Source organism: Coloeus monedula, assembly GCF_965178545.1.
Source record: "Coloeus monedula genome assembly, chromosome: 1".
Lineage (NCBI taxonomy): Eukaryota > Metazoa > Chordata > Aves > Passeriformes > Corvidae > Coloeus > Coloeus monedula.
Window position 1 is genome coordinate 61,630,068 of NC_138781.1, and position 17,541 is coordinate 61,647,608.

A 17,541-nucleotide genomic window follows, 5' to 3' on the forward strand; every position below is an offset into this window, starting at 1 on the left:
AACTTGCACACTGCTGTAAACCTGAGTGTTACATGAACAAAGCTGCTTGTATTCTTTACTAATCGGCTTCAACTCAAAAGGTCACATCTTGCCCTGCAGGCAAGTCTCGAATCAATGTTAAAATACCTAAATACTGAGGTTATAGAGCAGGGACAAAAATATGTTGAGAATTTCTCTGACTTGTTTTCTTTTGCAATTTGGATGGGAGGGAACCAGCTTAACAATCCCTTTTCATTCCTTTCCCAGATGTTGTTCACTTAGCTTAGTAAGAAAAGGATTTTGACACTGGGTGTGCTGGCAAGTGTACTTTCAGCTAAGGAAGTGGTAAGAGCTTCAGAGTTAGTGTGGCAGTCATGGTGACAAGGCCCACATGGAGTAGCCTTAGGGCATGGTGCTGGTGTCCTCAAAGACTTAAGTTCATGGGAAAACTGGGACGTAGCTTTCTCTTTCAGCAGTCTTATTATCTTGTAAGTAAAAATTATTTTAAAAGGCCAAAAGGGACAGTAGGAACCAAAGTTAATACAATAAAGGATTTACATTTTCAAAGAATCTAATGATTATGGAGGAACCTTACATTTTGGAAGTCCAATTCAAGATTCTTGTGTTTTCTGTTTTCAGAAGATATGACACAGGTGAGGTCAGGTAGGCAAAATTAGTGTTAATGTTAGTACTAGTGTCATTCAATATAGCTAGTTGTTGTTTTCAAAAGCCCTAGATCTTGTTGATTCAGTAAGAAGTGACTTTCCATTAGACTCTTTGTTGCCTCCCAAATCCAGTTTCTACCTTCATCCACAGGAAAAAGCTAGTAAGTCTTCTTGCTTCAGGGAAATTATTGTGTGTTTAGAACTTGGTTTGGCTTAGTTCTTTGTAAATGGTTTGTACTATAACATTTATTTTTGTATACCCATTGTATAAATACGTGTCAACCAAGAAAGAGAAAGCTCTCCCGCCAAATACAGTGGGAATTTGTTCTTAGTATTATCCAGTAATGTATCTTAGAGTTCAAAATGTGATAGGCTAGAATTATGCCTGTTCTAAATACTGTAATAAAATCACCAGCTATTATGCGGATGAAGATACCATTTTGTTTTAGGAACATATTCTGAGTAGATTTAGTTGTGTCACTGTCTTCAGGTCTTTGTGAGTGCCAAAACTGTTCGTTAGTTAAAAGAAGAGACAAAAAATTTCTACAACCTTTTGTTCCTACTGTGCCACTGACTTGCAGTGAAAATTTGTGTCCAGTGTTGCACTCCTGGGTGAATGAGACTGCATGTTTCTTGGATGAACTTCACCTTTTTAAAGCAGATGTCTGTTTTTTTGAAATACTTGTGTTTGAATAGCTGGTTAAGTGAATAAATTAGCTTGGTTGGCAGGCATGAGAGAGTATAGAAGGATTTTCATGGAGCTGATTTATGGACACATCTAGTGATTTTTGGTTTGCTGCACAAATAATGTCATTCTATATTTTAAAACATGCACATGCACCTCAATCTCATATTAAGAACAAAGAAATAATAGATCTGGACAGGATGAAATACAGTGTCCATACACACAACATGGTCCAGTTCTGTCAGTGGTGTCTTCTCCAGAGCAGAGATCCCTGTATGCTTTCTTGAGTCAGGTCATGTCACTGTCTTCAAGCTGAGCTGTGCCCACAACATTTCTTGGCATTGGAATGACATCTTTATTCTGCCAAGCTGTTGTAATGGCTCTTGGCATGATTTTAACCTATGCCAACTACTGCAGACCATTCCTACGCATGCGTCAGGAGTTAGGATGCTCCTGTTTTGGAGGCCAGGGCAATTCAATTTACTGGTGCAGCTGAAGCCTGAGTAACTTAATACAGCTGTCAGTAGTTGGGTAGGCGGTACATTTGAAGATTAATTGGCTTATACCTAGGCACACTGGAAATCCCTGGGAGACTGAGTTCCTTATGAAATATCTTGCCACAAAACTCCTTCCTCCTTGGCAGGGCAAGATTCCAAATTATATTTTGCATTTATTTTTGCAGAGATCCACCATGGGCTACCCTTCCAGCCTAATTGCAGTTGTTTGGTTGGAGTGGGATTGCTGAAAGCAATTTATATTCCTCCCTCTGCCATCCCTTCAGTAGTGTCTCTTTTGCTCTTGATGAATTTAGTCAGCTCAAATAGGGGACAAATGATTACATTTGGCTTAGATGGCTTGAGAAGTGGCAATGTGCTAGTCTTGAGCTAGCCCAGAGTCTTCCACTCAGTGAAATGGATGAATTCTCCTGTAGTTTTCCTCAGTTGGAGAAGTTTGGTTTACAATCTTCCTCAGCCTGTACCAACTGCATGGGGTTGTTCTGACCAAGGTGCAGGACCCAGCACTTGGTTCTTGTTAAACCTTATGCCATTGGCCTCAGCCCATCAATCCAGCCTGTCCAGATCCATGTGCAGAGCCCTCCTATCCTCTAGCAGATCAACACTCCCTCCCAACATGGTGTTGTCCACAAACTTACTGAGGGTTCACTCGATCCCCTTGTCCAGATCATCAATAACTATGTTTAACAGGACTGGGCCCAATAGTGGAGACCTGGGGGACCCCACTAGTGACTGGCTGCCAGCTGGAGGCAGCACCATTCACCACCACTGTCTGGGCCTGGCCATCCAGCCAGTTCTTAACCCAGAAAAATGTGCACCTGTCCAAGCCATGGACTGCCAGCTTTTCAAGGGTTATGCTGTGGGAGACAGTGTCAAAGGCTTTGCTGAAGTCCAGGTAGACACATCCACAGCCTTCCCCTCAGCCAGCAGGCAGGTCACCTGGTCATAAAAGGAGATCAGGTTGGTCAGGCAGGACCTGCCTCTCCTAAATCCATGCTGGCTGGGTCTGATCCCCAGGCTATCTTGTATGTGCCATGTGATCACACTCAAGATGAACTGTTCCATAATCTTGCTGGGCACTGAGGTCAGGCTGACAGGTCTGTAGTTTCCTGGATCCTCTTTTTGGCCCTTCTTATGGGTGGGTGTCACACTGGCCAGCTTCCAGTCATCTGGGACCTCTCTGGTTAGCCAAGACTGATGACAAATGATGGAGAGCAGCTTAGTGAGCTGTTCTGACGGCTCCCTCATCACCCTGGAATTAATTCCATCTGGTCCCATAGACTTGTGAGTAGCGAAGTGGGTCAGCAGGTAAATAACTTCTTCCTCCTGGATTACAGGGGATCAATTCTTCTCCCTGTTTCTGTCTACCAGCTTAGGGAGCTGGTTGCCATGAGGATAACTACTCTTACAGTTAAAGAATGATGCAAAGAAGGCATTAGGCACCTCAGCCTTTTCCACATCCTTGGTGACTATGATCACCTTGCATCCATTAAAGAATGGTGATTCTCACTGGCCTTCCTTTTGTTGTTCATGTATTTATAAAATCATTTCTATTATCTTTTACAGCAGTGGCCAGATTAAGTTCTAGCTGGGCTTTCACCTTCCTAATTTTCTTTCTACATGACATAATGACATTCATGAAGCCTTCCTGAGTTGTCTGCCATTTCTTTCAAAGGTCATAAACCCAAGTTCCAGTGAAAGCTCCCTGTTCAGCCAGGCTGGTCTTCTTCTCCAGTTCGTCTTTGGGCACATAGGGAGGGCCTTTTCCTCTTCACCTTTAACACTTCCTTCTTAAAGTATGTCCAGCTTTCCTAGACCCCCTTCTTATTAAGGATTGTTTCCTAGGGGGCTCTCTGAACCAGTGTCCTGAGTAGGCCAAAGTCCATCCTCCCTAAGTCCAAGGCAGAGGTTTTGCTTACCCCATTCCTTACTTCACCAAGAATTGATTACTCTATCATTTCATGGTCACTGTGCCAAAGATGTCATCTGACCACCACATTTCCCACCACCCCTTCTCTGTAAACAGCAGGTCCAGCAGGGCACCCCCCTTGTTAAGCTCACTTACCAGCTGTGTCAGAAAGTTGTCTTCCACACACTCCAGGGACCTCCTAGACAGCCTCCTCTCCACTGTGTTGAGTTTCCGGCAGACATCCCACAAGTTAATGTCTCTCACAAGAACAAAGGCTAGGGATCATGAAATATCAGTCAGCCTCTCACAGAATAGTTCATCCATCCCTTCATCCTCGTTGGGCTGTCTGTAACAGACTCTCATCAGGATGTCTGCCTTGTTGGCCTTCCCCCTGATTCTTACCCATAGATACTCGACCTTGTCATCATTATACTTGAGCTCTATACAGTTGAAACACTCCCTAATGTACAGAGCCACACCATCATATCTTTTTCCTTGCCTGTCATAGAATCATGAATCGTCAAAGTTGGAAGAGACCTTTAAGATCATCAAGTCCAGCTATCAACCCAGTACTACCACTGTAACCCCTAAACCACTAAACAACATCACCCAGTGCCAGATCCAGATAATTCTTAAACACCTCCAGAGATGGTGACTCTACCACAGCCCTGGGCAACCTTTTCCAATGCCTGACCACCCATTTTCTAACATCTAATCTGAATCTCAGCTGTCTCATCTTAAGGACATTTCCACTGCAGGCACAGCAGAAGAGACCAGTCCCCACCCCACCACAGTGTCCTTTCAGGTGGTTGTAGAGAGCAATGAGGTCCCTCCTGAGTCCGCTCTTCTGGAGAATGAACAACCCCAGCCCCCTCAGCCATTCCTCATAAGACATGTTTTCCAGACCTTTTACAAGCTTTGTTGCCCTTCCTTGGACATGCTCCAGTACCTCAATGTCCTTTCTAGAGTGAGAGGCCCAGAATGGAGCACAGCTCTCGAGGTGTGGCCTCACCAGTGCTGAGGGTGATCACTGCCCTGGTCCTGCTGGCTGCACTGTTCTTCACAGAGGCCAGGATGTCATTGATCTTCTTGGCCACCTGGGCACACTGCTGGCTCATATTGAGCCAACTGTTAACCAGCACCCCCAGGTCCCCTTCTGCTGAACAGCTCTTGAGCCTCTCCTCCCCAAGCTTGTAGGGCTACATGGGCTTGCTGGGACCCAAATGCAGCACCCAGCATGTCCCCTTATTGAACCTCATGCCATCCTCAGCCTGTTGATTGAGTCTGTCCCCATCTGTCTACAGAGAGCAGATCAGCGCTCCCACCCAATTTGATGTTTCCTGCAAATTGACTGAGGGTACATTCTATGCCCTCATCCAGATCATCAATAACTATATTAAGAAGGACCGTCCCTAAAAGTGAGCCCCAGGGAACACCACTAGTGACTGGCCACCAACTGGATTTAGCTTCATTCACCACAACTCTCTGGGTCCAGCTGTACAGCCAGTTTTTTACCTATTGAAGATTCCACCTTCTGAAGTGCTTGTAGCCATGAATTGCAGCACTCCAGTCTTGTGAGTCATCCCACTTCATTTCCATGATGGCAACTACATCTTAGCTTTTGTGCTGCACAGTGGCTTCCAGCTTCTCTGGTTTGTTATGCACACTGTTTGCTTTGGTGTAGGTGCACTTCAGCTGGGCTATTGATTTCACCTCCAGCAGTGGTATGCTGCCCCTAGGCTCATCTCTAATGAGCCTGGTCTTATTCCCTTCCTTCTTCAAGCATAATGCTCTGATGAAGTCTGCGTGGACCTGAGGGAGCCTGATAGTTAACCTTCATCCCCTGCACCATGTGGTGCCAGCATACTGGCTTCACTCCCCTAGTATTGCTGCCTTTGTCACGTGTTCACTCCGCCACTCAGGGGTATTGTGGAAATAATGTACTCTCATTTTATCCGGCACATCTGATGAAATCCTGGAACATTTTTCACAGTAATAATTGCTCTTCTAGTGGGAATTTAAATCAGCCATTTTGTGTTTGGCCCAGCAACATATGTAAATGAACTGTTTCCATGAGTAATATAGTAAAGCATGGCAGGCCTCAAAATAATCGGTTTATGTTTCTTAATCTGTGGTCAGTAGACATGTACGTAATAGCTTTATTTTTCAGGCAACTTGAAGGTTTAAAATCAAAATAAATTCAGGTCTAAAATCAGGCTCCTGTATTTATGCGCATTGATGTAATTGGTTGTAAAGCTATAAACAGAAAATACTTCCTAGAAAAGTTAGCGAGATTTGCTTACAGCTCAGCATTTGAAAATTGGATCATATATCCTGGTTTCTAAATAAGAGCCAGGAATCCATCTTTACCAGATAACATGTTTATAACCAGATAGCATCAGTATCTAAAAAGTAAAGAATTATTAGAATAACAGGCCCCCTTATTTAATTGTTTTTGTGTTACTAGCATGATCTAATTGCTAAATCATCTCTGCACATACCATAGGGTTTGGTGACAATTTACAGGAAACCAGTGTAGAGATTGAAATACTATATTCTTAATCCAGATTATTTTGCATAACCAAAGTATTCCTGCAGAAGTTCATGGCACAATTTATGAAATTAAAGGAATGGATCCTCAGATACCAAAGACTGACTCTGCTACCTTTTAAGGGGGGCTATCTGAACCTTTTGTAGACTGATGTGTGAGGAAGTTGTTAAATATCTGATCTAGAGAGAATCACTGCTCTCTTTTCCAGTCCATAAAATATTTTCAAGGGTTCTTTTGAGAATTCTGTTTCTCCCCTTCTCTTCAAACAATGACCTTCAGCTGTCACTTTCCCTTTCTGTGAAAAGATAGGCAGAACTCTCACTAGAATAGTGCTGGCAACCTCTCAAAGTCTTGATTGTACATTGTGGCTATAACCTGAAATTTCCATGTGCTTTCCTGAATTTTGGTAGGTTGGATATTTTGAAATGCTTTTCCCCCCTTAATTTATTGAAAGACTTCCAGTATTTTCTGTGGGCTGGAGAGGCACAGGAGATTTTTATTTTTTATGTTTCCTGTTCTCTTCCCTACTTCCAGAAACATAGATTTGTTTAATTTTAGATAGCCTTTGAAAGAAAGTGAAAGCAGCTTAGTAAGCCTGTTTTGAAATCACAGATCACCTTCCTCAGAGCACAGGGCTCTGACCAGCTAAAGCCAGGCTCTTTCTTACTTGTTTTGCCTCCTAGCAGCTTTCAGTAGAGTCCACTACCAGCAAGAAGGAAAAGGAGATTATCTACATGCCCAATACCCAGCAGCTTTATGCTTAGGATACAGGAACTAGAGATTTATCCCTCTCCTACCTTCTACATTTAGCCCTGGCCTTTACCACAAAATGTGGAATTTAGTCCTTACACCTCTCTTCAAGAGGCATAATGAACGCAAAGGTACTTCCTTTGAGGCCCTAATCTGACTATATGTAGACATAGTCCCTCCCTGATCAGCTCTAGATCTCTCTTTACTGTTAGTTTGATTGTGTACTGATATGTATATTCACTTTTTATAATGAGTGTACTTTATTGTAGGCTTTTTGACCTACCCCCTGGAGGACATGGGTGCCATCCATCTTTTCTAACCCCTCAGGGTTAGAAAAGAAATATCTGTCACATTACTGGACCTCCCAAAGAGCACAATCTTTTTTTACTCAGAAATCTGGCCATGCAGAATTTGAGAAAACCATGTTTGTTAAGGAGGTTTGGTGACTTGGTGCGAACTGCTCTTGAACAATTTCCCATAGCTGCTGGGTTCTGTGCAGCAGTGGAGAGAGTGCCGAGAGGAATCGTGAACCCTGGAAATGCTGGGTTTTGTCTCTGCTTTGCGGTACATCTGGTGATAGCAGGAAGTCTGACAGACTCATTGAGAATGCACTTTACACTAGTTTTGTGTTTATACAGTGAAGATGTGTCTTAGAAGAATTGAGGTTATCCTGTCCCTGTTATTGAGTACACAAACACTTATTTTTCTTGTGGAAAGGCTAGACAAATATGTGGGGGCCTTGAGATAAGAGATGCAGCTGTGTTTCTCAGGCAATTTTTGCCCTGAGTTCCACCCCTCTGCACCATCCTCCTCAGTTTTTCATGTATGTATTTCTTATGTAAGGAAGCTTCCTGGCCATCTCTGATATACGTATTCAGATCTGTGAGGTACTTGATACAGTGTTAGTGGAATACCATTAGACTTCATAAAACCACTGTTCAGAATTGCTCCTCTTCACTTTGGGTAACAGTAACAGCAAAAATTCGGAATTTCTTCCTCAGTTAGTTTCACCCTACTTTCTTTTTTCAGTTATGGATAACGCATACAACTCATGGGTTACCTTCTTCAACAATTTTAATATTTAAAGAGCTCTCTCTATAAATCCTCATAACTGGTATTGCAAAGCTGCAACCACTTTAAAGACTGCTTAGAGTTAAAATTAGTGGTGATATTGTAGTAGGATCTGCACCGTATCCCAGGAATGAACTCCTGCTTTAACAACATGCAGTGTTGAGTTAGGTATGGTGTCTGGCCCAAAGAAATTGCAGCTCAAGTAGACCGAGTAAGGGCACAGTAACAATATATAAGCAGTGTTCACAAATGCTATGATGCCTTAAAGTGTGTTTACTTCTTAATTGTTTAGGAGAGATTTAAACAGCCAGAAATTAGTCAACCTGAAAGGTAGAAGTGACAAAAGGGTGGGGAAGGAAAGGCTCAAGTTAGCAGAGAAGAAACTGGAGGAAATAGACTGTGAGAAGATGGAGGGTTGAGACTCTAGAAAACATACAAAATGGGAAGGTGGAGTAGAGTCCTGGTAGACCACAGAAATAGTGGAAAATAGCAAAATAGTCCAGAGATGTCATTAGCCTGGAACTGGGCTGCTGAATGAGTTGTGCCTCCATCCGTGGGTCCTAGGAGCCTGTTGGGCTGGAAATCCAGACCAGCCAGCTGCTTTGAGATGAGAGAGCTCCCCCCAAACCTGAACAGGTTCAAGATCCTCAACAGAAGCAAACAGTTCACGTCTACACAGCTGCGGATCTCGGAACTCACCATCCTTATTTCTTTCTCCCAATGCAGTGTTCTGTAGAAACCTGGGTGTCTATGACATAAGGAAATACACCCAATGTATTTCAAAGTATCTTGCTCTCTAGTACATGTTATGCTGGAAGAGATACATGCTCTGCAATTTTATAAAATGAAGTATTTGTTCATTCTTTCTGAATAATGATAGCTATAGATTTAGTAAGAAAATTCAAGGATTATTAGGTAGTTGCTTAAATGTACTTACAGTGTTTTTTACTTTGAAAAGTAGAGATATTTTGTTTGCTGTGTTCACTTTCCAAGATTTCTGCAATTCAAACAGAGAAACTGACAGACCAGAATTTTTTTACAGTTTATTATTCTTTCTCCTCTGAGGGTTACCAAGCAGTCTTTCCTATGTGTAACTGCTACAGTGGCTTGAGGATTAATTCTGAGGACTTTTGAAACTATACCTCTGAAATGTGCCAAGTTTGAGAGGGAAGCCTAGTGCCACTTCCTGTCTCGGGCTTGTTCTCGTCCTTTGGCTGTGGTAGTCTTTATTAAGGAGGAAGGGTAAATTCAGTCCTCTTTTGTAAATCCCCAAAGAATTCCACTTCTGAGATTCTGAGAAAGCAAAAGGTAGGGAAGAAAAATGAAAGAGCAAAGTAAATAGCCCGGATGAGCTGGCCACCTTCTGCCTTCTTCTTTTGCAACACAGTACAACCTACAACATAGTATGATATCTGTTAGTCAAACTGATGCCTTAAAGAACCTGGAAATAAAACAACACGCTTTTGAGAAAATATTAGTATAGGAGGTAATATAAAGGCTGGCCTTTATTGGATGCCTCCAGGGGCAGGTATGGAAAATGCCCACCCCACCATGGGGTGAAAAGTTTTATAAGTTTAGCAAATTAGCCTAACTGACAAAATTTCCCAATTAGAGATATAAGTGGTGAGGTAATTCTCCTCCAGTTCAACCCTTTTCTAAATCCTCCCTGCTTAGATAGGAACTAAACTTTGTTTATGAAAATGTGTTTTGAAGACCTGGTTTCAACCTTTGCTCCCTGGAAGAACCAAGAGAGGATAGGGGCCTTGGACCCCCCAGCTTGGAGCTTCTGGAATGTGTTTTGTCTTTCTGCCTATCAGGGAAGGGAAAAGGTAAGGAAAAGTACCGGGGCTAGCTAGGAACTATGTAACTATACAACAATAGAGCTATATATATATATATGAAGGAAATAGAAAAGAGGCAAAAATAATTTCGGCATCACAACAACAATTAACTTCATAAAGGTCCACTCCTTTTTGGGGAGCTCAAACAGCATAGATAAAGGAGAACAAGCTGCCTGCTTAGTCAAGAACCTTCCTGGACAGCAAAGGACTAGAAGTCTCTATGCCCTCTGGGCCTAAGATTCAAGTCTTTTTCCAGTCCTGATACAGTTGGGCAAAGCTCTTAAAAATTGTACTAATTCAGTATGGTTTGGATTTTTTGCCTCTCAGTCTCTCCAACCCAATCTGACCATTGTGTGTGTCCTGCACAGATTTTCCCTGTCCTTGTGTTTATGATTGAAATATATTTACTTTGGTAATAAAAGTCATGAAGCATGTAGAAAGGAATATTCACATTAAAGGAGAAGATCAGTGTATTGTCAGGTTTCCTAGCTGAACAGTGTTGGGAGCATTCATATTGGGTGTTTGAATATTTGGTAAGCTGAAGAGCATTACAACTCTGAAAGAATGAGTCCTCCAGCCTGAAAAGTCTAGCCTTATGTTTAGAAAGGTATTGGTCTGTGATCTAAACAGCAGGGGAAAGTAACCATGATCTTGATGGCATCTGGGTTTCTTCAATGCCAGGAGCATGGTCCTATTCTCTTCTTTCACTTTCTGGTGGCTGCCTTGTTTAGCCACGGCAAACTACTGCAGTGATTTGCATAGGTTCATAGACTTTTCATGTATGCCCTTTCTTTTTGCCACTTAAATAGTGTGCCCATATGTTGTCCCTTCATAGTTCCTAGCTTTATCAATCTGTTACATTTCCTCAGTATTAACAGAGTTCACAAGATTGACAATGATTCCATTATTTGAGAGTATCACTGCTACATAACAGTCTTTGTAATTTTCTGTTGCTTGCACGATGGCAGAAGTGTTTCCTGCTGTATATAAAATATAGGGAAAATGTTTGCTGCATGATTTCCTTACTTGAAGTCCTTAGGACTGAAAATAGTTCATAAATACTTTATTTTCTGATTCGTTTTCGTGCACATAGCTGGGGAAGAGAAAGAAGAATGACAGAAATATTGTATGAGCAGTTGTTCTTGTCAGATGAGGAGGCAGAATGGATTGAGGAAAACCTCTAAGAAAGAGTCTGGTTTTGATGAAACTTCTTGTTCAGTTAGAAGAGAATAAAACCAGTTCTGACATTCCAGAGATAAGATTTGCCTCATCTTGAATTTCCTTAACACACACACACCATATATCCCTGTATTACAGATTTTGGTGTTATTTTTATTTCATACAAACATGGTCCTTCTTTTAATATTGATCTTACTCTTTTCATGTTTTAACAGTTCTTTCCTCTGTTTTTCACAGACTGTTTTTGAGAGGAACTGTCGATCTGATGACTGCGCTGCTGATTTGAAACTTCAGGGTAAATTACTGCTATCTAGGTGAGCAGGTGAACTTTTTTCTTTCTTGGACACTAGTATGCCATTCGTTTTATGTAAAATGACATTGAAAAATCAAAATATAAACACAGATATTTTAGATCCAGACTAGAAAGTATGGTGAAAGTGATGTCACCTTTAATGCTAAAGGTCTTGAGATGTACACAGAATCTGAACTCTTGTGGTGGTGTGCTCTGGTCACATAAAGTGCAAGACACCTTCACCTTAACAGTCGCAATGGACAAAAATAGAGAAAAGAAATAGAATAGCAGAGAGGGGCAAAGAAAGTAAAGATGCATGCTCAAATCAAGTACCAATGTGGAAAATGTAATTTTTCAAAGAGAATAAAGTACTGTTCCTGACATGGTAGGAGTAAAACTGCCTGTAGAAAAGCAGTTTGTTCTGTCACATGTAAGGTTAAAAAAACCCCTCTGAACATTGCAAATTATCTTCAAACTATTGTTTTCTGTTTCTCATCTTGTAGTTTTGCAAACTCTTCTAAATACTGCTCCTTTCAAATTCTTCTTGTTGCAACTTGGGGATGAGTGTCTGACTTCACTTTCTTCTGGGTTAGTAAAACTCATCAAATAGACCAGAAGTGAAGTTTATGTACTGCCTCTTGTGACTGGTGATCCAAGGAAAATGCCTGTTGTTTTGCCTGGATGTGTACTCAATTTGGGGATAAGTCAGGCTAAAGGTGAACTTCACATGACTTCTGTTTCCTTTTTTTATTTCCAGTATTTTTAGAGATGGAAATGCTGATGAGGGTTATTTAATTGTGTGCCAGAGATTTTGCTATTTGATGGAGAATCTGTGAAGTGCTTTGCTTTCAGATCAGGAAAGAGAGTGAAAGACAAAAATGAAACAACCAAAAAACCCCAAACAAAATAACAAAAATAGAAGAAGTAATAGTCACAGACGTGTTTTATATAAATCTACAGCATGCTGTAACAGTACTTGGAGACAAAACTGAACCTGAGTCAAGTTTGAGAAGTTACGGACTTCTCCAGACACAACTGAAATCCACATGAATGTTTTGGGAGATTGGCTGGGAGCAGGGTTAGGTCTCAGGCTACAGAGTCCAAGCTTTGACTGCAGTTAGTCTGGATATTTGACTTAATCTTTGTGGTGAGCAAAATCTGTTGAGAGCTAGATATGTGTCTGTTAGAGAAACTAGTGAAGGATTTTGTCCCATAGTTGAGCAGTAGATAGCAAGGGACAGATCCTAAAACTTGTCAGTCAGTGTATAGTAATCATCACAGTAAGAGCTGCAGTTGGGATTGGACCATTAGGCTGTTTATATTTATGGCTGTTATTTATGTTATCTTGGCAATTTAGAAGTCACACCTGTCCTAAGAGCTTAGGATATTCAAATACAGTTTCTACATTTGTATAGCAAAATGTTCAACAAATGCTTTCCAATTTTCTTTACCCAGTGACAACCTGAAATCCTTTTTGAAGTAAACAGGATGTTATCAAATCTCTTTGCACTGTATGGGCTTTCTTTAGCTAAAGGGCTCTGTAACCTTCAGTTATTAAGAAATATAGCACAATTAATATCTCTTACAAAAACAGATTCCTGTTATTATTGCATGTAAAATTACCAAGAAACATGCTATGGATTCTGATTTTAAACAAGTGTTGTCTTGAATTTTTTGCATGTGTTTCATGCAAAATAATCCCATCTATCACAATTTTTCCACATTATTCTTGATTGTGGTAAGTCTTTGTGCAAAGCAATTTTTTTTTTAAAGAGCAAAAAATGTGACTCATTTATTACTATCTGCATGAAACATTTGACTTCACTGTTAGCAAGGTAATGTCAATACCTTTGTCTAAATAATCACCTCTGACTAAATTTGATGGACTTATTCTTGGAAAGAATGTAATTAATGCTGCACAGATACATTGAATTGAAATAAACAGGATGTTTATCAGAAGACAGTGGTAAGTGCTGTCTCTCAGATCTGCTGTAGCTCTTTGAAAATGTTGCTGGACCTGTGGATAGGGTGGTTTGGTTAAGATCATCTATCTTGGCTTGCAAAAGACTTTCTCACCAAGAAAGTAAGTTGCCCAGATCTGATAGAAATAGTGCCCTGAGTATTACTACCTAATTAAAAGACAGTCAACAGAGAAAAGGTGTAAAGAGTTAGTTTTAGTGGTGGAGAAAGCTGTGCTAGTGGTATTCAGCACATTCACAAATGTTATGGGAAATAATCTGCTAGAATTGAATAGCAAGATGATACAGTTTGCTAATCCTACTAAACTATTCAGAGTGATGAAAAAACAAGCGAGGAGGTATGCTTTGATGAAGTATATGGTTAACATGTGGATTTTTCTGTTTGAGATACTGTAAGTGCTGAGACTGCATATAGTAGTGAAATGGCAAATATGAATTCTGGAAGCTGCAGAAATATATCAGCAAAATGCCACTCTGTACTTTCCTTGTTCTTCCATAGTCCTCTTGCTTTTAGACGTAGTTGGACACAGGGCTCTCTGCTACATGAACTGGCTCTCCTTACACACTTTTCTTAAATTTGTAGTGTGTTAGAGCCAAAAGCTGTTCAGGGTTCAAACTATACCTTTCTATATATGGCAAGGTATAGTTTTGTTCATTACTATATATGCTTTCAAATGTGTGCTGGTTAGAGCATAAATGTGCATAGGAAGTTAGCTCAGATTACGTTATCATCAAGAGAATTGTTTGCATTCTTATGAGCTCAGGAACTGCACAAGCTACTGTGATACAGAGTTCACCCATGATGCATTTGAATCATTAGAACTACCCAGTTAAAAGATGGCATCCAGCTTTGAAGATTTGAAAACCCAGTCAGTAACCAAGCACTATGCAGCCACTCGCTCACTCCCCCACCAGAGGGATTGGGGGAGAAAATTGGAAGGGCAAAAGCTAGAAAACTTGTGGGTTGAGATAAATACAGTTTCTTATGGGAAGCAAAAACTGTGCACGCAAACAAAGAAAAGTAAGGAATTAAGTCGCTCTTTCCCATGGGCAGGAAGGTGTTCGGCCATCTCCAGTGGAGCAGGGCCCCATCACACATAATGTTGATTTGGGAAGACAAATGCCATCACTTCAAATGTCTCCCCTTCCTCCTTCTTCCCCCCACCCACTTTATATACTGAACATAATGTTATATGGCATCACCAGCTGAGGTCACCTGTCCTGCCTGTGTCTCCTCCCAACTTCCCATGCACCCCCAGCTTCCTTGCCAGCATGGCAGTATGAAAAGCAGAAAAGGCCTTGGCTCTGTATAAGTCCCACTCAGCAATAATGAAAACATCTCTATCTGAAATCCTGTGTTGAAATACAAAACACAGCCCCATACCAGCCACTGTGAAGAAAATAAACTCTACCCCAGCTGAAACCAGCACACCTGCATACCAAATGAATAATGGGAAAACCAGCCTCTGCTAGCAAGAGCTAACCAGGCCTGCTCTGATTTTAATTTTCTTGGGATATTCCTTCTTTCCTGAAAACTTATTTGTGTGCCCTTAAATTGGGGGCACTTCATTTTGATAAATAACAACTAAATAGCCCAGGATATTAACACTCAGTCTAAGTGAAAACATAATAGATGGTTATTTATCCAAAGTGCTAAAATTAAGCAAATCTGCAAGTGTTAGTTAGAAACTTCACTGCTATTCTGACCAGATATGATTGGGTTTGCCTTGTTATTTAATGTTGTTGAGGTACTGCTGCATGTGGAAATAGTGCTGCTGGGCAAGCTGAAACCCATCGCTGTGAATTCATAGAAGAGGACAGGGTAGGACTGTTTGGAAGCAGGCGATGACAAAAAAAAATGTTAAAGCCTTCTAACTTTATCTGGAAGCTTTTACAAAGATATAGGAAGCTAGAGATAGGATGTGTTCTTCTTTTGAATGTTTCTGTTACAGTGAAAGGAGTCCTTGGTGACTTGGGTTGAAGACCAGGGTTATATGCTGTATTGGATTGAAGAAGGGTTAAGATGTATTTATTCTGGAAAGAAAAAAGATTTCAGTTAACAGAAAATCTCTTTAAGGCTTGTGCACCTTCGTTAGCATCAGTTTGCATGCAAACCCATCCCTGCTTCCTGAAAGGATTGTTGGACAACGGAGCTGAACTCTTGTTGCTTGTGGCAGATGGTCATGGACTGTGGCTTGACAGGTTCGTACCAGAGATTTGGAAAAACTGTCTTGCATAGGCAGTTCCTGCTGCTCAAGAATGAGATGTGCTGAGGTGGTGTGCTCTGCCATCCTGGGTTTTAGGACTAGTTCAGATAAAGTCCCTGCTGACCTCATCTGTTGCTGGCAATAGTCCTGTGTTGAGGATGATCAGAATGGTTTTCTGACCTTTAGAAATCCCTTCCAATCAACTTTTCTTTAGTGTTCTGACTTGTCTTGAGGTAAATCCTCTCTGTAAACTAAGCAAAATTGCTTCAACAAAACCAGCTTTTCTTCAACTTGGAAACATCTGCGTGGGGATGGTTATGGCCATGCTCCAGCACTGTGGCTGGAAACTTGCCAGTTGGACTCCTTGCCTCTCACTGATGCCACCTCTGCCAGTAAGAACATGCAGCTTCACAAGCGGGGAAGACTGGACCTGGCAAAGCAAACTGTGAAGAATGAACTCTCTAAGGTAGACGTTATGAGCTGGCATGTAGAAACAGCTACAGTGGTGTGTGCTAGTATTGCTGCAAATGGTCTTTCTAGGGGTTGGCCTGCACTTTCTCACAGGACTATGAGTGTTGTTAGCCTAAAAATACAGATGGCAATTAAGACTAAGGAGAAAATAGCCATGGAGTGTGCTGGGGTCTTGACAAAGGCAGTGTTAGGAGAAACTGAAGGAGCAGAAGAGAGGCATTTCATCTTTCCAGTCGTGACTGTTCTCAAAACTGTTCTTAAAGAATAAATATATGAAGTTTTGAAATTTTGTTGAGTCTTGCAGCTGTCATAGGAGGTGGCAAAATCTGGCCTTATCCATGCTGTTATACCCTGTGGATAGTGGTGTTGGTGATTTCTAAAGGAAGAGACTTGAAAGTGACTTAGTGTAAAGAATATATGATGTATTCCGTATGGGTATCTTTAATGGCACAACCTGAAACTGTAAGAGAAATAGGAATAGAATATTTTGCAATAAACTATTCTTTTGACCATAACTTGGTTCAGGTTTCTTTTCTAGCAGTTCACTACTGAAAAACAAAATGTTATGTTCATCATTATTGTCAAATAGTTTTTAGTGTTAAAATATGTATTTATTACCTATCATTTGACTTTAATGCCTCACTCTGTTCTCTCAGCACAATAAATATCTTTCTATCAATGTTTCTGCAGCAACTAGCACATTTTATTGAGCCTCTCATAGATGCTTATTTAGAAGCTGAACTGCATCTGTTTCCTCAAGGTGTGCATAGTTAAACTCTGAAGTAGGTGTTTTTGCAGAAGTTTATATCTCCCTAGCCTTTAAAATCTTGTATCCATTAATTTGGTACTTTATGTGGGAGAAAAGCTCTCTGGTCTTTTACGAAGAACCTGAAATTGCTGAGGAAGGTTTTGTCTGACATACCAATGCAGTTTCAGCTCCTGACCTGATGCCTTTCCATCTGACTGGCTCTCTGCAAATGCAGTGGTAGTTATTATGCCTTTTTAGGTTGTAACAGGAACCAGGTGAAAAGTGTGAAGATATTTGAGGAACCATGAGGGTGTTTGAAAAAACAGACTTTCTTCCAGCCATAATAAACAAGCTAGCTAAAAAGACTAAAGCAAAATGGGTGGTTGCTTCCATGTGAGATACAGCTCGGAAGCAAATCCTGTATGGCTGTGTAAATACGCTGACTGCCTGTGTGTTGCAATGAACAGAGCAGCTTTACTGAAAAACAATACAAGAAGAAAGAGAGATGATGTTGTGAATGTCATGTAGCCACTGTGTTCCAACACGAGCTGTGTGTGTGATATGTAAGTCAGGTTGTAAGCATAGGACTATGAGCCCCCTTGGATAGAAAATGCTGTAATAAATATTGCTATTCTTAAGAAGGTTCCAAGAGGACGTCTGTCTTTCATGTATTTATTTGACATGAGGTTACCTTTTATC

The 17,541-nt window shown here is 41.0% G+C and overlaps 1 protein-coding gene across 1 annotated transcript in view; it reads left to right on the top strand.

Moving 5' to 3' along the window:
- The window catches only part of ITGA9 (integrin subunit alpha 9), a gene marked incomplete at both ends in the record, with an annotated part of 234,473 nt that overhangs the window by 114,661 nt on the left and 102,271 nt on the right, over positions 1-17,541 (top strand). Inside the window, one exon of the mRNA XM_082281815.1 lies at positions 11,383-11,459. Within this exon, the coding sequence (XP_082137941.1) occupies positions 11,383-11,459 (77 nt within the window). The remainder of the gene's footprint in view (positions 1-11,382; positions 11,460-17,541) is intronic.